Consider the following 24,036-nt stretch of genomic DNA (forward strand, 5'->3'; position numbering starts at 1 on the left):
CACTGCAAACTGCTCCCAGGAGGGTGCCTATTCATTACTGGCCCTGTGCCATGAAAGACTGACCTAATGAAGCAATACAGAGCAGCTGAAGCTGGCAGTGTCTGTGGCCTGGACAATTAGAGGTGCATTTATTGGCAAAATATTTCTACCCCAAAGGCTAACACATACAGATCCCCTGTCTTAATAATTCTGTAATGTGAATTTTTTTTTTTCACCCTTTCAAAACCACATGTAAGTTTTGCATTTGAATCCTTTAAGGACAGAACACAGCTTCACTTAAATAAAAAATCAGTAAACACCTTAATTGAAGCTCTCTTTTAATTACTAAGTTATAACCAGTGCCTACTAATGTTTAGAGTATGTCCAGAATATTATGTGTACCAAATAGAAAATATTGTGTATGCCAAGGTATCTCACTTTTACTCCTCTGATTGTTTCCCTGATCCTGCTGTGAGTGAGGAACTGAGTAGGGCTAGAATGCCTCAATCTATTAGCCAAAAAGAGCACTTCATCTATTAAGTCAAGAGGAAAATACTGAGATAAGGAAAATGCTAAATATCACCCAGCCAATGGTGCACTCAGTGCAATCAGTGCTGGCCTCTTTCCTAAAACTAAGCACTTGCACATCTTCAGCAGATTTTGAAAATAAAGGGGAAACAGACTCTACCTCTTCATACTCAGGGGACTGTTCAATGGATACGAGATAAAAGGATTCTCCTTCTCCTTCAGGTACATTATAAAAGCAAGAGAGGGGTCACAATGGATTTTTGTGTTACTGACAGAAGTAGTTTTCTCAGAAACACACACACATCAGAAGTACACAGGTACAGAAAGGACCAACTACATGGAGCATCAGGTCAGACTAATTAGATGGACTTCCAGTGTTTTGGTCTCAAGCAGGGAAGAAGCATGATCTAGGTGCTCACCCAGTCAAGATATAGATGGAAGAGTTAGTTTAAAATGATTCAGGCATATAATAAATTTTTTTTAAAAAAGTATCTATGGAGTTTAAATTATGCCAGACATAACTCAGAAGAGCTTTTTAAAATAGAAATTTTGGACTTAAATGCCTTACTTGACCTAAATCTGACTTCAGGTTCCTACATAAAGCAATGCCATGAAGTCACTAAAGCTACACCAGGGAGAAATTCAGCCATAAGTGACATGATTTTTTGTCATGCAATTTACAGCTTTTCTAGGTTCAAAATATTATTCCATTATCATTTTCAAGACCATTTTAAATCTGTGTATCATCACAACACTATATATTGATCTTTTGAGCCGAAGGTCAATATTTAAGAAACTTGATTTATAATGACTTATTATTAAGCAATTGGATTATTGATATATAGGGGTAAATATATAACAGCCCCTCTGAGTAGTTAACTGTTTTCAAGAGTCAAGTCTATTTATGTAGTAGATTCTGTGCAAGGGTTAACCTCTGCAGATTTATCTCTAAAGATATTAATAGAAAAGATGTTAATTCCCAAGGAAAACAATTTACATTCTTAAAGCAGGCTACACCTTTCCAAATCCTGGTAGAAATAGGCAGCCAACTTGCACATATAATTAAACTTCAAATTCCCCTGTAAATGGCAGCCAAAGTTCAATATATTTTTTCTGAGGCTGGTTGATGTAGAAAGATTTTCATGAGATGTTTTCTCCTCTATCATCAATTTAATGATGTAAACAGAGGAAGATTAAACCTGCACACCTTTCAGGTTGATATACCTGACAGGGAAAAAAAAAATCTCACAGCTGGAATTCTTCCTGAAAACTAAAATAGATGACAAAGTAAAAGAGCAATCTTCTATAGACACTTAATGAAGACAGGCTTCAAGGGGTTTTCTATACCAGAGAGTACTTTACACCCCAGGAGGAGACAAAGCCAGTTGATTTCTGCAGCTGAGGATTGTAGTCACAGCAGAATAAGTAAAATAACAAAAAACATATTACTTGTTAAATCACTTACACTGGTTTTCCTTTGGATTCACAAGTCAAAATTATAGATTGTCCTTCTTCAGGCCATGAATTGGAAGAAATGATTTTAACTAAAGGTGTATCTAGGAAGAAAAAAATAGACAACTTGTTGATATACACAAAAAGATTTATTATCTAAGAGTACATTCTTCTCTATTTACAACAGACTAAACCACAGATTTAATTCACACTTGGAGACAGTTTCATATGGAGCCTTGTGCATTTTCCATTGTCTTGAGGAAGGGATTAAAAATGACCCATGCAACTAAACCAGTAACTTTTTATATCCCTAGGAGACACAGATAGAAAGCATGTGTATACTAAGAGAAAACAAATTTTTATTTCTGTATTCGATGCAAATAGTCCTTATGACTATCCAAAAATCTGATCTCTAACAACAAAATAAAGAAAAAAAAATCTAGGATGAATAACAAGTACTCCATGCAATTGTTTACCTATTTTTAGGCTGATATGATGGAATGCTGCTATTAGAGGAATGAATGTAATAGTGTACATTTGAATAGGAACCCTTTTGTTGTTGCAGAAGCTTGAAAGTCATAATAAAAAAACTACAATGGACTTTCAGATAAAATACCTTGTTGCAGACATTTTACAGGATATTATTTCTGAAATGCAATAAAGCTGCCCCTAAACAGTAACAATCTTAAACAGAATTTGCAAAGAAAATATTTCAAATATCTGCAAAAAGCACTACAGAAGAATCAGCAATCTGTCCAATGTGATTGGATTAGTTTTAAAGTTTTAATTGCAAAAAGATACACAATAGAGCTACTGTGAATTTATGCCAAATAAAGCATTTGAAGTAGGTCTTTAACTTTTAAAATATTTGCCACCTGGTTTGCAAGAATATATTTTCATAGTCAACATGTAACTTAGAGGGCCACCTTTATAAGGAACAACAACAAAAAAAAAAGATAAAGAAAGGCCTGTAACACATTTTTTCCAAGGGAAGAGGAAAAACAAAGTTCATTGTCAGAGTGGGAAAAAATATCAGATTGAATAGAAACATTTCTTTTTTTTTCTCATGGTTTCTTTGTCTATAGTTTCCTAATATAAACCACTTTATCCTGCAAATCTAGGATATCTAAGTTTTGTCTCACTAAATCTGCAGTCGCTGTTATCCTTAGCAGTGACACCACTGATGTCCTGTTATTAAGCAAATGTATAAGAACATGACAATATGACCCCTCAAAATCAACCAGAAAAAAATAAAAACATTTGCTGTAACAATATAGCTTCTTATTGAGATACCAATAGCCCTGATGAACCCTAAATGGCATCTGAACAATTAAAATGATTGAAAAAATTTCTGACTTTTGATTTTTTATTTTTGCAAACCACAGGGTAACAGCACAAGAAAAGATGAGGGAAAGGCTTAGTGCAGACTCTCTGTAATTCCACTGAAAATATTTTCAGCATCATTCAGCTTTCCAGAACAGCTGCTCTAACCTTCCACCAGTAGCAAATCTATTTCACAAGTTCATATTTTTAAGGACCCTGCAAACCATTATGCAGGTGACTAAACCTTTGGAGGCCAGGCTGGCATTTGCTTCATTTTTAGCACATGCTTAAGGCACTGACCTCAAGTGCCTTAATAAATCAGGGCATCAAGTACTTCTGTGATTTCAGTGGTGCTGTTGAAGATGAATAAATTACTCTCTTGACTATACATTGAACCAGAGGAGCAAATTAGTATCAGATAGGAATGCATGAAGAATTTAACTGAGGGAAGGAGACAACTAATGCAATGAGATCAAGAGGTTTCCAGAGAAATATGAAAAAGAGCGAGACTTTGATGGAAGTAATCCTGACAGCCACAGGTGAAGGAAGAAATTAAAGGGCCATCTAGCTATTTTTCCTGGCTTAAATATTTTAAAAAAATATCAGCATTTTATGCAATACTGTAAATGACCCAAATAAAATTGAAGAGAGGATTCCAGACAATTAAGCTTTCATCTGCATGGATCAATGCAGTGCTGCTTGTCCCCTACATAAAGTTCCCATTTCTACTTTAATTCACCAGGCAGCTCTCTGTTCTCCATACACTTCTAAACGGAGCTTACTAACACAGAAAGGTCTTATGTTTATGTTTCACCCTCTAAGGCACAACAAAGTGGTGGAAGAAGTCCATTCCCTAGCGGTTTTCCCTGCTAATTGACTTAAACAGTAACTACTCGTTTCTCTAAAGCAGGAAACACAGGGTTTAATTCAATATATAAGTTTTAGGGAAGACAACAATGGAAAACTTTTGCATTTTATTAATGATTCTTTTTCAAAAACTAGATATTCTATTTTGAGTGCTTTATTCTCAGTATTACTATTTCTATTTTTTTTTTAGGCCATGCTTGATTTCTCTCCAGAATTCAAGCGTATATTTAAAAAGGAAAAACTTTTAAGATAAACCTGCCCTCTATCTTCACATTTACATCAATAATTTAAATGACAAGAAATCTTCAGAATAGTTGAATTGAATCAAAACTGACCTAAATATCTGATTTTTACAAAGATGATCGAACCCTGCTGACTGGTATTTTTCCAGAACACAAGATGCTATTACAAAACACTGTCTCCCACTGTGACTCTCATTTTGGAAGAACTTAAAAAGTATAAATGTACTCTATCAGTACTGTGAGTTTTGACCTGTCACACTTAAAATATTAATCATAACAACCGGAACATCACATGATCTCAAGCAAACACCAACGTTAGAAAACAGCCTAAAGAAAGAAATTTAAGAACTGTAATACTGAAAGAGGTTGATTTCTTTTCAGATATGTTTATCAGCTTATTATAAATAATGTAGAAATGTCAAAAAAAATCTCCTTCTACAACCAGAGCAAAGGAATAGAGTCAAGAGTACCGTGGGTCACATCTTTTCCTCCTCCTCTAAACTCAGTAGAAAAATACCAATGTGTACCATCTGAACTTACCTGAATTTTAATAACTTGCATATTTTTTAGCATTTAGCCCAGCAATTTCATGATAATAAAACAGCTCGGACCAGTATTCAAAGCAAAATTCTTCTGAACAAGGGAGTGGTGAATATATTTTCTTTACAATATCTACAAATATGTCCTGAGTTCTAAGAATATTATGGAGGAGATAAGTATTCCAAAAAGAATAATATTTGGGAAAGTCCAATTCTATTAAAAAAACCAGTGGTTTATGTGGGTGTAAGAACCACAGCAAGTTTTCTCAATGAAACACACTGCTTTCAATACCCAGTGACTTTTTAAGTTACATCCATCTCCAGCAGAGAGAGCTTCTTTGGCCTTCCAGTCTTTAGTTTGAGTTATGAGGTACTTATGAGCTGCAGCTGATTGCTACCACCAACCTGAACTGAGGTTCAAACATGTCTTAACATATCTTCTACCCTCCATGAGCACAGAATCCTCTACTTTGTTTCTGGACATACCAGCTACAGGTAAGAATTATGGCATTGGGCTTTTTTTTTTTTTTTTTTATAACCTTTTGTGATTCAGCAGACCAAAGGCAAAAGTTCCACTGAGTGATTCTGCTTCATCCATCTTTCTAGGATTTGGGCTCATCTCATCTCACAAGCCTGGGAAACCCATTCCAAAGTTTTGGGAAGATTTATCTATTTTTGATCAGGCTATGTCATCTTCAGCAACAGACAAAATCAGTAAACATATGTGGAAAATTGATACCAGTTTATACCAGTAAAAATCTGATCTGACACACAAAGAAAATAAACACTTCAACACTTTTGTTTTACTTTTAGCAGCAAATAATGGCAACATTCATATCCTATGGAACTGCATAACTGCTTTAATCTCTTTGAAGCTATTTTCAAAATAAAGGTGGTTCTCATCAGTCACTTGACCTTTGCTCTTAATCAGATCTATGCTTAAAGGTGTGTTTATTTCAGAATGTACTTGTTGCTTTTACACTGCTTGAAGTGAAATAGACTTCAGTATATATTTATATTATTTTATCACCAAGCCTTTATAAGGTTACATGCAGGATTAAATTCCTTCACATAAATTTACTCGTATAAAGTAATCACAAGAAAGCTGCTGGAAAAAATCCCTCATGGTAAGTTATGTTACACTTCATGTGCAAACCCTCAACAAGCACAGTGTACAAAAGGAAAATTGAATTCATAAAAGTAAACAAATTTGCTAAGATCGTGAAATAGGCCGACAGCAGAATCAGACAATTAATCTCTTCTAGTTTCTTCTTAGTGCCAAGATAGTAAAAGTGGAATTTGGCCTATTTCTCATATGTATCTTGAAGTCATTGGTCCCATCAGTTCTTAGCAAAAACTTTCATGGAACTCACAGCTCTGGCTGGGTCACTAAATCAAAGTGCAACCCTTTGCATCCTAGGGCATTAATCAGCAACAGGTATGAATAAGCACATAAAAAATCATTTTGTGAGACAAAGTGGTAGCATTATCATGAGGTTATGATAGGAACACGCTGTTCTATCAAATAATCCCTCCCTCATGTAATCGTCTTCAGTCAATGTAATTACACTCCCAGAAACAGAAAATAAGACCACCTTTCTTCTAGGGCAGATGTTAGGGTGGGTGGAACACATATATTTCATTGGCACTTTTAAGAAACAATTGGAAGCAGCAGACTATTCAGGATCTTGTAGTCATCAGAATTCCCAGAGTGCTGAAAATGCACCTATGCAAAGAACCATGCAGCAGTCTTTCCTCCAGGTAATTTTGATATGTGTATTACTTTAGCTGTAATATAAACAGCTAAAGCAATACACATATCAAAATATAAACTTCTTGCCACTAGATTTCTCTACACATTTTGTTAAAAGGTAAATCCCAGCCTCCATTGGCATTCCAGTGAAAGGAGGATCAACAGAAAAAGTCTTAGTGGTTCTCCTCTGCAGAAATTTACATAGGAGTATTGTATCAGATGTACAGATCCAAGTCAGGGCTCCTAATTTGCAAATTTTCTGCTGAATTATAGATTTTTTTAAATAAATAATTGCAGTGATGTACAATGAAGTTTAAACTTAGCACCCTCAATATCTTCAATGTGTCTGAATCTTCAGAAAGCAGAAGAGAACAAGGACACCTCCTTCTTTTCCCTTACAAGGGTAGAATTACTAATCCCAAGGGTCCTGCACTTCAGCAGTCTACATTTAAGAGGCCTGCTCTACCTCCATAACTCAGGAAGCCACTTCTACACTCCCTCACTTAGACATAATTTAATTTTTGTGAGAAGTGCTAATCAATCCATCAAGATCAGTTATTAGACCCCATGCAGTGATTTATGAGAAAAAGAGGTTACTTACTCCACTGAGTACTGAAGTATTCACACTTTGTTGATCACATCCAGCAAAATACTTATTTGGCACTAATTTAGAGATTAGAACATTCAGCCTTTGGAGTTCACGGATTAAGGGTTTGGTCTGGGTCAGAGTGCCAGGACCTCCTATGCCATAGCAGAGGTCAGCCAGGAATGCTAAGGTCTCCCTTCCAGGCAGATTTTGAACTAAGATTTCACTTTGAATCTGAAAAGGCTTTTTTTCCTACCCGTTTCCTAGTTTGGATAAATTAGGATATTCTGACACATGAAAAAGAAAAAGCCAGGTATTAGAAAAATTTTAGCCCAATACACATTCCTCACACAATTCAGTACTGGGCAAATTGTCTCTACATTCAGTGCAAACATAACCCAGAATATACCCTTAATTTTACATTTATAAAAGTTATCTAGAGCCAGATTAGGATATTCACAAAAAGAAAAACTCATAAAACTTTAAAAATCCCCACTCATTTCCTAAAAATGTGTCAATCCTTAGCATCAAGTGGTATTGGTACATCCATTCTTTGGCTTTACATGCAAAAAAAATACCTTTTTTTTTTTTTAAGTAGTTTTGAGATGGTGGGCTCTAAGTGAGTAGTCTTCCTATGTGTCAAAGATGATAATATATTTGAATGTTTATTTTTTTTTTTTTAACTAAATGTAAACACAATGCCATAAGCAGATCTTGGGTATTTTACTAATACCAACAAAAAAAAACTTACGAAAACCTTGTCCAAACTGGTAACAAATATGTACTCAGCTAGGTCGATTATGTTTCCACACTTATTTCATATAAAGTGCAATGTCCCTTCAAGTCTTTTTAAACTTGTTTATTGCATGAAGTTTGTGATTCCTACTTCCCAAGGAAAAATGGCATCACAGAAGATGTGGGTTCTATCACATTTCAATTAAAATCTCCTGTAGTATTATCCATTTGAGTTCTCACATGCTATACAGTAATATTGCCAAATGTTTGGATCTTCTCTTTGTACATCTTTAGCATGATTTTCTCAAGATCAAAGCAATCCATTAATTAATATTTAAAACCAAAAGATTTTATTTACTGTTTAAGTAATAATAAATTCATAAAGTAGCCTTGGTCTCAACTTTTAGTTTTGGATAGGTTGGTTCACATAATTTTAAGGAAATGGGTGACAGTGGTGTACTAGTCAACCCAGGACATAGTGTCAAGCAGAAATCACATTTCTCTTGACTTCCTCTGTTTTTCCTTCACCAAAGAAAGCATTTATTTCTGTTGTAGAATATTGAAAGACCTGGTACAGAAAAAATGTCCCATGTGGTGACAGTAACATACAATGTGCAATATATACAAGGTGCATGGAGAAAGAGAAATCTTTTGAATTATTTTAGTTTATGAGTCTTTGGGGTTCAAAAGGAAAAATCCATTGGTCAAGTTCTTTCCTGTATGCATGGCACATATCAGTGTGATAAATGCCTAAATCTCTTTGTCTTAAAACATGAGGGATTCTGTATTTTTTTTCTTTTTCTTTTTTCACAGTGTCCTACTTAGTCTTGAAAGTTGTAGTAAAAAGGGCTAAACCTTGTGAAAACTGTAGAAAAAAGGAGGCACAGCTGGTCAAACATTTGCACGTGATGAACAAAAACTTATCAGCTCTACACAACGTATCACTACAACAAACATCTTAAACCTCCAAAACAAGGCTCTTCTAACTGATTAGTTTCCATGCAGCCAAATTGTCAGGTGTCTATCTCAAAACCAGGGCAGAAACAATCCTGTCCCTAATTGTGTCATAAATAATTGAAAGCAGCTCATTAACATCATTTGACCCCAAGCCTCTGCTGTAACACTTTGATTCTGATGCATCTTTCCTTTAAAAGTGACTCCCTCTCTGTAGTTTATGTTATGAACATCTCACTAGCTGCAGCAAGAAGCTGAGTTTGTTGTAATGAAACCTGTGATCCTTGCTGGACTTGCTGTTTGAGTGCAAGTTATGTTAACAGCAAAAGGAAAGACACAGGAAAGGTCCAGGGAGGGGCAAACACTTTGCTGGCTGAGTTTGTCAGGGGAAGCAAGCACTCACAATACATCAGGATGTGCTACAAGTGTTACTTACAATCCTCCTGCTAAAAGCATCGATACCACCTCCTTATTTAATCTTTTAGGATGATGAGTAGATGGTTTTAATTACCTTTTGTCTAGAAATTTTCTCCTGTACTCAATGATTTAAAAAGCCTTAAAAGTGCTGCTAGAAAGAAAAGGCTTTGTTTAACAACCTAGCAGAGCATAGGATCCAACAGTGTGGAATATGATGAAGAAAGAAAGGAAGAAAGCTGTGCTTGTGTCACAGAGCAGTTCTTCTCACTGTTATCACTGAGCATCCCATGGATGCCAGGTTTTACCTTCCTGGACCCTAAGCAACACAGGGAACCTGTCTTATTAATTACTTCAGAATACAGTTCAGAATACATTCAGCTAAGCTCCAGGCAGCCCAGATAAAACAAACAGACCTCTTCTATGGTGTAACATCCATGTCATGGCTGCCAGATCATCTGGCAAGGAAAAGGATAACCCCCAGCTTCCTTCCATTACCCACTAACTACTTTCAGAATACTCCAAACTTTGAATTAATCACTTTATCTTGTGCAGCAGGACCTCCTGCCTGGATCTATAATACTGAGATTTACTCTGCCATTTTTAATAAATATATTTACCTTGTTGTTGTTTTTTGATTTGAACACAAACCACCACTTCCTCTTTGTACCAGAGTGCAAGTTACTACAACTGGTTCATTACAACACATTTTTCTCCTTACAGGTTTAGCTAAATTATGAGCTACCAACAGCGTGCCTTTACTTCATGTTTTTATTTTATGACTGCAAACCTTCTGAATACTGAAAAGCTTTCATAAATTTCTCAGATATTTTAGTGTGGCAGTGAACAACAACAGTTCTGGTGCTATCATTTTAAAAAATGTTATAAAAATCTAACAGTCTGATAATAAAAGATTATTGCTACCTGGTAATAAATGGCTGCCAGATGATAAGATTCTAAAAGTTTTTCCTCGGAGACTAATTCATTTATTGTCTACCCATTTTTGTCTGTTTTTCTTCAAAATGCATGTTTGTGAAATCTATTTATGTCACAGCCTTCTACATTTTTCATTGTGCTTTTTCTCTCTCTTATATCCTTGGAACCTTTCCATCATTTCCAGATGCTAAGATAAAATAAGCAGATACCTCTGAAAATGATGATGTATCTACTTTCTAAATTAATTAGCACTGGAGTGAGCACAGGCAAGTTTCAGGAACTTTTTTTTTCCTTCAGAAACCATGAGATTATAATTTTCGTACATGGATGGCAATTACAAAACTCATTGAAAATTCTGTAGTACTACATAATTTCATTCCTATTTCTAAAAAAATGTAAGAAAATAAGCTTAGGAAAGAAGAGACTTTAAAAGTAAATTCTAAGGACAAACCACTCCAACATGCACAAAAATAAGCATCAGACTGGATAACCTAAATGAAATGAGAAAGAGGAGAGAGGAGCACTTTAATCAGCTCTTTGCAAGTGCTCACCATTTTTAATAGCTTTTACACTTACCAGCTGTGCATCCTACAGCTGTGAATCAGCATTTCCCCTAATTTGGCTTATTTTGTAAATGGCAAGCAGCATGGCTTCTGTCTGGGCACTGCTGCCTTGAATAAGCAGTTAGGTGCAAGTCTGCCTTGGTAACTTCACCAAAGTGGCCTGGCAGATGCAGTAAGCTTGATGCTCTGCTTCAGAAAAGAATGGATAACTCATTGCTTAAATGGATGAGACAAAAAAAAATATCAATATTATATATCTGAAAAATTATTTAATTAGTAATATTTGTGGGTGAGTTAATCTCGTTCAAGCAATTGTGCCATGGCAATGGCATTTAATTTTAATAAAAGTATTCAACAATACTGTGAAATTAGGCCTTATGATAGTACTTCAATACTTAGGTTTGATAGAAGTGAATACTTGGTACCATATCCAAATGGATATTCCAATGTCTTCTTTTTGTACTCCTTTAAAACTGCTTTACAGTTAAGCAGGACCAGAAACAGCATATGGTCCCTTTGTTACCTGAGATTCTTTGATGAATTCTGTTGTGTCATCCTTAATCTCATCTGGTTTATTTTAAAATTACGTTTGTTGTAGGAAGGAGTAATAACAGCTTGTAACAGAAGAGTGTAAATGCACTCTCCTGGATGAAAAACAAGAAAGTGGATGCCAATGTGGGGGAAAAGAAAGACTGATCAGTCAAATATTCCCTCCTGACACTCATATTACATGAATGCCTCAATTTGAGTACCAACCTGGCAGGAAACCATTTAGGTTACTAATTCTGTAGGCATTGATTATGTGGTAGTTTGTTAAAGATATCTATTGGACTTGTTTCAGCACCTCACCTGCTGGTCATGCCAGGCTCCTTCCCCACAATTACTAAAACACAATAAAGGATGTGAAATGTGGTAGTACATAACATGTGGCTTGGGGTTTTGGGAGGGGGAAAAAGAAGCTGGAAGTACAACACCAAAGCTCCACAATTCCCCCCTGCTCCATTTCAAATGTTTACAGCTTTACCCTGCCTTTGTCACATAATGTGTTCTTTGATCATTCTTACCTACTTTGTGCTTGGCCTTAACACAGGCAGAGATAAATGTGAGCACATCAGCAGCCCCTGCTGAATTAAATGAAGGACAGAGTGGCACTGTCACCCCAGTTCTGAGTGTGTGCCACTCCATGGAGATAGCACCAGACAACAGCCACTCCCCTTTACATGGATTTGCAGAATGGGTCACTGGTTTCTGAGTTATGCATTAAGTCCTATCCACACATGAATGATGTGGTAGAAACAATATTTTCTTTGCAAATCAGTTCTGTTGTCTCCAGTGAATGCAAGTGATGAAGCTTGGTTTTACAACTTTCATCTTGTTTAATTATTTTTGTCATGCCACTTTTTCAGAGTAAACAGTAAAATCTGTTTCATTTAGCATCTCCATTGCCTTACACTGCACTCTCTCCAACTCATTTATGTTTTATCTCACTTTTGCTGTTAAGAAAAGGAAAAAAAAGAAAAGACAAAGAAATGCTGAACTTTGAGAGAGTGCATGACCTTTCAGTGTAACTTTATCTTCTGCTTTCCCAGATTCTTTTGTTTAAAGCCTTGATTGTTCTGTTGTGTCTGACTTAAATTATCTTGAATATGGCTTAAGATCTGTAGCACACCCATAACTGTTGGAGGAGTTATATGAGAGCTCTGGTTGCTCAGCATTTCCAAATATCCCTTCAGTCCTTTCTCTAACATTCATATCAGCTATTATACACTATAAAATTTTAGTATATTTGAAAATAACTAAGCAGTAGCATCAAGAAATGAAAATTTAATTTTCTTCTTGAAAATATTCATCCCACCCTCATGAATGTCAAACTTCTCTTCCTTGGGAGCTTCTGGTAATGATCTCTAAATTTGTTTTTAATCTTTTCCTCCAGACTGTCTCACCTGCTTTCTAGTCTTTCCCACTTTTAATATTATTAAACTCTCCCTCCCAAACTTCCTTTAAAACCCTCTGGAGCCCTCTCTTAGTCACACAAGAGGCACATGGAATATCCTGCCCACACCAGATTTCAAAGTTTCTATGCAGAGTAGACAAGCAACCCTGTGGATTTTCTACATAAGATTTTACAGAGAAATAAATTAGATTATATTTCACTTGTAAACCATATTTGAACATAAACCTCCAGATGGTAAAGGTCAGGATTGTACATTAACCCTTTGAACTGGATATCCCCTATGAAAGATGAAAGTTTGGCAGTAAATGGACTTACAAGTTTATGAATTATTTTGCATTTAAATAATGGATCTCTTATTTTCATCCATCATTAACCTAATTGATCTCATTTAAACATGCAAATTGTAGCAGTGAACTTTTCTGTTCACAGATATCATCCTTTACTGTGTACAGTAACTATCCTTAAAGTTTCATTTGTTTCAAGCATCCACCAGTATGAAAAATTTAATAAATGTAACTGTTCTAATTAAAAAAGTGCTTACATAATTATTGAGCTATATAATTAACATTTTACTTAATTTTCATTCAATATGAAGAGTACTCAAACTGTAGCTTTTAAATTGCATTCTCATTATTATTGTTTTTATCTGCATCTTTCACTCGTAAGTGTAGAAACATCCCTCCTTTAAGGGAGATAGACTGACTGCTGGTCCTCAAAGTATTGTATTGAGATATATTTATCTTCCATATTAATATTCACAGGAACAAAGAAGCAAAACAAAACCCAAACCTGCTTGGGTTGGTTGAGTATCACAACAGGGGCGTATTAGGTGGGAACCTGAATGTGTAAAACAGATAAACTTATATGAGAGAGAGTCAACTGGAAGACACCGGAATTGTCTCCTTCTCAAGGTCATAGCAAACCAGCAGAATCTTCAGTGAAAGAGAAAAGCAAGAACAGAGCTCAGAAGTTTGATCTCATTTCAGATTCAGGAAGCTGGAAAACATCCAGCTTTTCCTCATGAGCTTCTGTCCAGGAACCTGAGCAGCTCACAGCTTTTCACTGAAAGTGAAGGACATCCCTGCTTGCTTAGGCTTAGAGAGATCATCTGTGATCAGAGGCTTTGTGAGAGACCAAGGTCCTTTCTGAACATAAGACAGAAAATGCAGCTCCCTCTTGCTTCTTAAGCTGGAACAAAAGGTGGCTTTAATTAATAAGACCAAGCTTCAAATGTTGGCCTCCTTCCACAAGTTCCAGAGGTCTCTGAGGTATCACAGCTCCAAACCACTCAAATTATTCCATGATAAAATGGTTGTAGGAAAGGGAGTAAATCATGCTAGTTTGAAACAGAGAGCTGCAAAACCTGGATGTGCAAATCCCAGGTTAGGTGTTTTTTTTTTTTTTTTTTTTTTTTTTTTTTTTTTTTTTTTTTGTGACTCTAGGGAATTACGTGCCTGGAAAATCCAGGTCTTTTCACTGCATCAGAAGTTATAGGAGAATTGTGTGGTTAAACTCATTGGTTGAAGTCATTATTACACAGACATTTTCTCTCTTGGCAACATGAAACAAGTTTCAATTCTTACAAGAATTGCAACTATTTTCACTCCTGACTCAACACACAGGCTACTTGTTTGAGTTCACCTAGTCTTTTGAGGCAATATTAAAAAAAAAAAAAAAAAAGAAAAAAAATTGGAAGGCTATCCTATGACACCTTGTTATCTTAGTTAACAAAGCATTTTCTGAATCTGGGGATGCACCTCTTGCCAGATTGTCCATACAAAGATTGTGGCAGTGTGTAATCAAACTAAATGTTACCAGATTTTACTCCTAGCTCGTGTGTCTGTTGGGGTGCCACAGAGTGTAATGAAGAGATGGTTACAAGCAAATGAGAATGGCCAACAACTCTGTTGACTGATCAAAAACCAAAGAGATGAGCATCAGTGAAGGAAATTTCTTTGAAGTCTCATATTTTCTTCACTTCAGAAAAAACTATTCTCTGCCTAGGGAGTAAATCTCCCAAAAAAAAGGGAGATGTGCCCTTGTTCCTAAAGCATAGGTGTCACTTAACTCTGGGAGAGTTCTGGGAAACATACCACAAATCAAAAAGAAAAAAAAAGTAAATAACTTTAAAGCAAATAAGAGAAGGAGATATGCCAAAGTGCAAAAGCAAAGATGTTTTTTAAGCACAAAATTGGGGGAAACGACTAAAGTAAGTAAAGAGAAAGGAGCACATGAAGAGAAAATTAGAATCAGCTTCAAAAAGACAAATGGCCACACAGCTTAAAGAAAATGAATGTGTGACACATATTTTACTCATTTACAGTACAGAAGGACCATATGTAGGCAGAAGGGAAAAGTTTTCCTTTCCTCTCCTATTTTATTATAGCTAAGAAGGGTCTCATTTTGTGTGCTTTTGCATGGGCACACATCTGCCCTTTCTGAGCTATAAAAAGTCAGCAAGTCTGGGTAGAGACAGACACCTTGAAGAGGCCCTAAAATATTTAACATGTTACACTCATTAGAGTTGAACATTAAGATTTAAGGAAGACAGGGTTTTGTCTCTGTATACTGTTCTGATGGGCAGCTCTGAGTCTTTTAGACATTCACAGACAGGGAGTCCAGCACCCAACTATTCGGGACACTTTTCTTGCCTTTTTTTAGAATGCCTTATTTCATGTAGTGCTATATGAAGGTGCAGTACATTATACACTTCAATTAATATATTTTTATATATTCACACATATTTTTTACTCATTTTTGTTCAGAATGTGTATTTTAGAAACTCTGTTCTAACAACACCTTGAAAGCAGCCAAGCAGCCAAAGTGTGCTGAACCCTCCTAGCGAGCATCAGGGAACTCTGATGAAATTACTCTGCTTGCACCAGCAGAAATTCTGGACCCATCCTGCCATCAGGGAAGCCTCCATTTGTTGTTATATCAGGACTGAGAGGGGCAGGGTGCTGTCAGACACACGTGGACACACAGACACCCCGTGTTTCACACGGCCGCACCAGTGTGTGGCTGATCCGATACACAGCCTGCTGCATTCCCAGGGCTTTCTTTACTCATTGCAAAATCAATACCTTGATTTCCAGGACAACGATTCCAACATTCTCATGGAATTGCTGCCTAATTTTAAAGTCAAGTCCAGATGTTCTTTGCAAAAGAATCTAATAACAGCTCACAAAAGAAGGAGTGTGCCTATCACACAAACATGTTGGAATAGCCTGTGGAAGCAAGTTAGCTGACTGCTATAGATTTGTCAGGCCGACAATTCACTGCACATCTGTGTCTGCCAATATGGAATTTACTCAAAATTGCCTCTCTAGACACTTCTTTACATAACACATATTTAGCTTATTAGTGCTGTCATTTGGGAGTGTGGTCAGCTTTTGAGCAAAATCTCACTGAGTCCATTAGCACAGATCACATTGCAGCTGCCATTTTAGAAGCACGATGATTAGGTTTGAAGTTCAAATGATTTGATTTCACTTTAAGGCTTCAAAAGCAGCCTCTGGGGTAGATTTACACAATTAATTTTTACTGAGGTCTGCTGGGCAATTTACTGTAGTCAGAGAACCTTCACTAAGGTAAGGTAATTACCACTGGGTAATTTTATGACACTCCTTTCAGTACGAAGCAAGATGTTGGCTGGTTTCTGCTCAGGTAAGACCTGGAAGGAAGAGAAGATGCTGCTTTTGGGAATCACAACATGTCTGCAACACTGAGGAGGGATGAGAATAATTCACTGACTTCCAAGATGTGGACCAGACATTGTACATGCCCTCAAAATGTCTTTTCAGGAATGTGCTTAAGGACTTAGACAATCTCTAAAACATTGTACTGAGAAGCTTTCAAAATTGAAGCACCGTACCCATCACTCTTTAATACAGGAAAAAAGAATATATTCTTTGTTTAGTCTGAACACAGAAGTAAACAATGAAACTAAATATCCCTTTGAGATTTGTATTTATCACTTACAAGAAGCACTTCCTAATAATCAGTGGCAGCTGGGCTGACAAACAAACTTCAGAGCAAAGCCAGAGGGGATACAAGTCTATTTTAGGTTTGCTATTGACAGTAAGGGTCACAGGAAAAATAAACTCAGCAAGCAGTGTCATGCTACCACAAACCTCTGCTGGCCAAGCAGAAACTAAATTACAGCCCAACCTTTCAGCACAGCAGAAAGACTTGGGCAATTGGGCTGCCCTGCAGTGCACAGAGCACAACATACAGATGAACAGGATTAAGCACAAGTGAGATATAACATAAATTACAGACAAATAAATCAAAAGATTGGAAGAGCTAATTATCCTGTTATTCTAGTGGGGGTATGTTATGCTTTCCCCTATTATTTTAATATTTTGAGTTTGCAAAATTAATCTGTGAAGCTCTGTAAAAACAAGGATCAACCATTCTCTCCTTCAAAGTAATAATATAGATAATCTCCACTGTCAGACTGAACTATAAGAAAGAAAGCAAAGAGCAGCAGAAGGACTTAGGCACTATTTCTATCACATACACATAAATATGAATAATGGAAAATAAAAAAAACTTTGAGTGTAAAATTTAGTCCTCAGCTTCATTTCATATACTGTAGCACTACTGGGAAAGCTTATTTGATTTCTCTATCACAATAACAAAACATAAGATTTGTGTAAGGGGAAGAAGAGGGAATAAACATATTCTATATCTGATGGCTTTCATTTTGTTAATCTGACTTCCTACTAAAGTTGATGATAAAAACAGCTGTGTGGACTCATAAGCACTTCTATCTACATCTCTCCGTGGACTAATTACAAATATCTGTTTCATACAGTCCCAGCATCTAAGACAGATTAAATTTTATTCTATCTTTCACTAGGCACATTTCAAAACCTGTTATTTCATTCCATTATTTTGCTATTTTTTTTCTCTACCTATCATCCACTGGATGCAAACACAACCTTGTACTCCCTACTGTTCTCTTTTATTTTCCTTTGCTTTTTGTTTTTTTTGTTTGTTTGTTTGTTTTGATGGAGACAAAAATTTTGTCCACTGTCAGGGGCTGGTTGCTTGAAAAAAAGCAGGCTTTTCAACATTCAAGCATAATTATACAGGGAAGAAATGCCTAGACAAGTTCTTATTACCCTTTCCTTCTAACTGGTGATGATACTCTGATAATTCACAAGGAGCATCCATGTTTTAACTTTTCAGATTTTTAAGAAGGTATTTAAAACTCAAGTGCAGGGAGTGATGCCTCATCTTTGTACATTCATTCTCTGCCAAACTGATGCTCACCTGTGCTGCTCTGTTTGACCTTTTTATAAGACTTCTTATCATTCTCTCACAGTTGTCTGCTAATTTTATAGATCTCTGGGACATCAGGAGCATGTGGCAATGCCACACTAACTTGGTTGTTATTTTGGAGCCTACAGGTTGTCAGACTAACAAATTCTCCTGACTTTGAGGTCCCATAATTCATCAACTTTGCCAGCACTATTTTTGCCCTGCTGCAAGGTGGCATTGAGGATATATGTTGGATAAGCTTCCACAGGATCCTCTGAGCATGATTCTTGTTGATACAAACAGGATGGCTTTTATATGTATGAAATCTTATGGACTGACAGAAAAAAAAGAGCTTCCACTGGCTGCAGTAATATCCACGACAATGGTGAGAAACACAAGGAGAAAAAAATCAAGGAGCCCAATTGTAGTGTAATGTACTCCATTTGGAGTAGTTGGGATTGCTCCAGTGAATAATTTCACTCCTCTTTTTCCTTTAAGGCTCCCTGATGAACTATATCAGTTCCTTGAATCTTCTTCTCTTTTTTTAAGTTTCCTTGCAAAATTTGACCAGCATTAAGATTTCTGAGTATGCTGACCATGGAAATGTAGGTGGCAAGGACAAGGACAACAAAAGACTGATCTCTGTCTTCTTGTCACCAGTAACAGATTACTTCTTTCTCCATAGCTTTAAATGGTTCTTCCACTCTCTGCCCTAAACTTCAGCATATTTTATCACATTTATCACTTCTCTTTCTATGTATAATGACTCTATACCAGTGCTAGAGAGTATTAAATTTATTGGTGGAAAATTAATGGAGCAAGCAGGAATGATAGAGAACAATTACTTGTGTATTATAGCTTTTGATAAGCTGGCAGTCTGAGGGGGCACTAACATAAAGCACAGCAGTAATGGAAATGCCCAGTGCAGTCTGACCTTGCCAGAGAACTTCAGTGAGGCCAGAGAAGAGGGAGAAGGGTCATGTTCAAAATTTGGAGAAACAAGCATAGAGGAAGATGCACCTCACTGCTATTTAGCAAGGTAGTGCCTTGCTACAAGGGGTCAAACTGGAAGGGAACAACAAATATTCAGGAAGTCTTATATACAAGAGACCACAAAAGGCTTTTTTGCCTTATGAGGCTCATGCAAACCAGGGCCCTGCCTTTACTTTTAGGCACATTACACTACATTGCAGCCATTTTAAACTCTTTTTAGCTGTCCAATTTCTGTATCTAGTGTTCCATTAAATTTGGTTCATCTCCTGTGGTGCCAACATCTTGAGCAAGGCACTGAAGAAAGAGCAAAGAATTAGGAAGTGAAGACATGGGCAAGTTCAGTGGCTGATGGCTGTGCAATTTAGAATTCAAGGAAACAAAGTTGTTAGGGATTCATGTCTGCAGCACAGATGCATTTGAATATATTAGGAGAGGTGTTTAAAAGCCATTTGGTGAAGAAAGGCCCTGATCTCCCTCAGTAAAATGATGGCTAGAATGTTTCAGAAAACATTTTTAGCACATATGCTAATCCACATTCTCTAAATTTTCAGACTTTTTTTGCAGATGGCATTTTTAGCAAAGTTGTCAGCTTCTGTGTACAGAGTGCTTTTGCCATTCCTGCATTTTACATGTGCTGCAAGTCTTAGATGCTTATAGAAATATCCCTGTTTAGAAACAAGTTACATATGGCAACAGTCCTTGACATGGCTCCTTAGGAACTGGGTGCAGTCACTGAACACTTGCCTGGTCCAGGGACAGCTTTGTCTGCTTTATAACAGGTTGATTGTACCTGGTCTAGAAAGAGATTAATGAAAGGTCTTTTGTCTTCTCTTGGTCTGACATTTTGCAGATGCCTGCTGTTGCTAGCTAGGCAATGAGATGTACACATGTTCTCCAGAAAAAAAAAAAAAAACCACCCAAAAAGAGCTGGACCCCGAAAAATGGTGGATATAAGACAAGTGGATATGAAAATGTCAGCTGATGGTGTCTCTCACAGTTAATAAGAGACAAAAACCCACTGACTCACAGGACAATCTAACTCCTGCCCTTCTGTGTAGGGCACACAGAAAATCAGATTCATTGAACTTTGGGACAATGCACTGTGGAAAACATCATGTCCAGAAATGCTGTTTGAAAAAAAAAAAAAAAGCTAATATATGAAGATGCAATACAACTGAAGTTTGGATTACCTAGATTAACAACTTGTGTGGGCCAGGCCTAAAAAGAAATCTTAAAGAGCTTTTCTTCCTGAGTCTGTGCTTTTAACACCAGTGAGTTTCTTTAGCAACATTCAGTGTCATTGAGGCAATCTGCTACAAATTTGTTTATTTATACCCTTGTTTCAAGTTTCTAGAAAGTTTCAAGGAAAACTGTGAATTAGGATGCTCTTGATGTTAAACAACCCATTTACATTGCTTCAATGATAACCAAAAAAGACAAATGCATTTTCTTTCCACTACTTCTCAAATAAAGCCAAGAACTCAGTCCCACAGTGCTCTCAATGTTAAGCTTTCATTAAACATTTGTGAGTCACACATGTAAAGATAAAATAAAAACCACACCCCACCAACCAAATACAAACCACAGAATGTGGCTAAAAGAAAGGTGCTATCTATCTGCACAATACCAGAGAGCTTTGCTCCAACAGACACTGAAACAAAACAACACTATAAAAGCAAGCATGTATAATGTGTATTACTTACAGTGTATTTCTAGAACCTGCATTGCTATCTGAGGTGTAGAGTTTAGGGACTCATGATCTACTCTGCAACTTACAACTGCACCATCATCACTGCGATCTGCTAGGAAATCCAGCGTGCTGCTGACTGTGAATGTTTTACGAGCTGCATCTTCTTCTTTTATATATTTAACATCTGAAAGAAAGAATAAACAGTTAGTTATCTTTCCAATATTTTTGGAAGACAGTAGTCCAGCATTAGACAGCTAAATTTTCTGTCACAGTTGTTGGAAAAAACCCCCATCTTTCATTGTTGGTCTTTTTAATATAAAAGTAATTAGACTGCAGTTATTCCTCAATTTGCTCTCATTGTCAGAATAGGAGATGCATATTGAAAATGAAAATTTTAAAACTGGTTTCATGATACTGCATTCAAACAGAAATTCCATTCATTATTACCTCTTGAATGTTTAGGTCCATATCTGGTATAAATGTCCTCTGTAGGTCATCAGAAAAAGATTGTGATCTTGTCCCACTCTCACCACCTTACAAATTCGCAGTGCCACTGAACATTAAATTTCCCAATTTCATTCTTATAGCCTCTCACAGTAATGCAATACATGGATATTACTGAAGCCACGTGCACACAGTCAGATTCATCCTGTGCTTACTTTATTTATTGGTTATTCTGTTGTTTGGTTAGAATTATGCTAATTTACTGATAAAACCAGGTATAGTCATCAATGGTAATAAACAACTGTAAATAGAGCATGTCATAGTATTTACTGGAATATACAAACAAGTCCCAAGAAGACCAGAAATAAGATTACTGCAGAGAATTTCCACTCACTGCTTTACACCATTCTAAATTGACTTGATACTTGATACTAGCAGACCCACGTAAAATATGTGTTTTTAGCAGATGTGTTTTTAGCACAGACATTGCAGTGGAGGGAGTTTTCAGCTACATTTAGGAACCATCATCTCAGTTCAAGGTTAAGATTCACATTCAGAACATTTTGTTGTAAGAAATACATGCTAGATCAGAAATGAAGATCCAAAAGACTGAGCATTTGAGTTAAAATGTCTGAATATATTAACTGGAACATGAGATCTTCTTACTCATACTTTAGAATTGTTTCACTTGGTTCCCAAATACTTGTGATACTTACTGATTTTAGTTTATTTCAGAAAAAATTGTAAGCTTTTTATATTGATTTATTGCAGTGAAAGCTTGAAAAGACATCTATAAATACTTAAAAATATATATTAAATTACACTGAGACTTCTTATGTCCTCTGTGCCCTAAAAAAAGTGAGAGGTTTCAGTTTTAGAAATTATACTAAATCCCATTAGAGAACAGAATGACCTAAATAAAATTTCCATGAAATATCAATTTTAGAAAGCAAATCTTCAATGGCTTAAGCTACATAGTTTTAGATTAAAAATACCTCTGACTTCAGAGAGGTGGTCTTTATCATTGTCTCCAGACAGACAAGGACACTGTGCAGTTATACAGTTTCCATTCCTCCCTAAAAAATAATTATTTCTTGCATATGAGAATTTTTCTGCCTGTTTGCTGCTAAGCTTTAAAAGACTGCCATTTTGCCATGGTCACTATTAATATTTAAGGATTAGAAGGTAAGAGACGTATTAACCAGAGCTAAAGCAAAGTTATTATAATCAAACAACAAATGTCTTCACTAATATTTAAAGCAAACACATGTGATATTGTTCCTAGAGTTAGGTTTCCATATTTAATAATAAGCACCTATATAGGTAACATTCTGCTTATAAGTAATGTGCACATCCCTTTGCTTATTGACTTGAGCCTTGAAAGAAGGCTCCTGAAAACATCAACAACTTTAATTTTATTGAGATGTTGTGGATTTTTAATCCTTTAGAAAAACAAAAACAGGTAATTTCCTAAATTGATGCTGAGAAGTCCCTCTCTAGTTATTTACTGTGTTAAAGAGTTAGACTCTCAGAATTAACTTCCTCTGCAAAAAGGGCAGTGATAAGATTCTACAAACTGTTAACATCCTCACCAACAGAAATTTTTAGCTAGTCCTCCTTACCAGCTGCATTTTCTTAGATGCTTCTTCATGGCAAATGAAGGTTTGATTGTAATATGTTCTAATTGAGTGCAAATCCAACTGGATGTAAGAATGGTGGAGATCAGCTACTGGGTACACACCATCACTCAGGACATTTTACAGAATTTTTAAATATGTCAGTTGTAGCCTACTGTTTCATTTGTTTTCTTGCTGCTTCTCTCTCTCCTAAATACTGCCTTGAAGAAAAGGTTGAAAAGAAATCCATGACACGAGAATTTAGTCTGGGAAGCACTGTAATGGAACAGCCTGAAGGGATACAGCTTTATAGAGGAGGACCTAGGGGTGGTAGGACATGTTGAACATTAGTGAACAGAGTGCCCTTGCAGGGCTGAAAGTTAAACCTGCTGCCTTGCATTAGTAAAAGCACAGCCAGAAAGTCAGGGGAAGTGATCCTTCTTTCTTTGGCACGTGCATGGCTACACTGAGAGTGCCAGGCCCAGTTTTGGACACTCTGAAGAAAAAAATGTTCTACAAACATGTTGTAAAACACTGTGGTCAGTGGAGCTGTACAAGAACGTTATTATCTAACCCAAGGAAGAGAAGACTAAAACCAGATCGAACTGTTGGTTTAAAGTACATAATATGGCCATTAAGAAAAAAAGCCAGAATCCCCTCAGAGGTGTACAACAAAAGCTAATGTGCAACAAATACAAGTTACACTGACACAAACCTGGATTATGTATCATGAAATATCTACAAATAATGAAAACACTAAACAAGAGGGCTTTAGAATGCTGAAAAATCTACCCCAGACAGAAATGTTTCTATGGAATCTGTCCTGGGAGACTTTTCAAACCTGAATTGGAGAAGACCTTTAGCACCTTGATTTGACCTTGGAATAGATGTTGAGCCAAATGAAACCTTGGTATCAGCTTCAGGCCCACTTCCATGACTTTCAGACATATGCACATACAAATTTGGCTGTTTCAAACAATACAGGGTTTTATCTCATAAGTGCAGATGTTTGATAGGGAAAATAATAAATGCAAATGATGGAATGTCCATCATCTATTGCTCATTGCAAGCTATTTATTAGAGCATATACCTGTAACACACATAAATACTTATCTTTTAAAAAGACATTTTTTTCTGGTTTTACATGGCAGATATAATTATTGTTTACATTTAAACTCTAGTTCTGACATGAAATGGCCT

At 36.3% G+C, this 24,036-nt stretch overlaps 1 protein-coding gene across 1 annotated transcript in view; it reads right to left on the bottom strand.

Moving 5' to 3' along the window:
* The window catches only part of CADM2 (cell adhesion molecule 2), a 563,702-nt gene that overhangs the window by 82,859 nt on the left and 456,807 nt on the right, over positions 1-24,036 (bottom strand). Inside the window, exons 5-6 of the mRNA XM_030234833.2 lie at positions 20,790-20,960; positions 1,973-2,063 (exon numbers count right to left, since the gene is read on the bottom strand). Coding sequence (XP_030090693.1) covers positions 1,973-2,063; positions 20,790-20,960 — 262 coding nt within the window. The remainder of the gene's footprint in view (positions 1-1,972; positions 2,064-20,789; positions 20,961-24,036) is intronic.

The sequence above is a fragment of the Serinus canaria genome, chromosome 1, assembly GCF_022539315.1.
Source record: "Serinus canaria isolate serCan28SL12 chromosome 1, serCan2020, whole genome shotgun sequence".
NCBI classification, from domain to species: Eukaryota; Metazoa; Chordata; class Aves; order Passeriformes; family Fringillidae; genus Serinus; species Serinus canaria.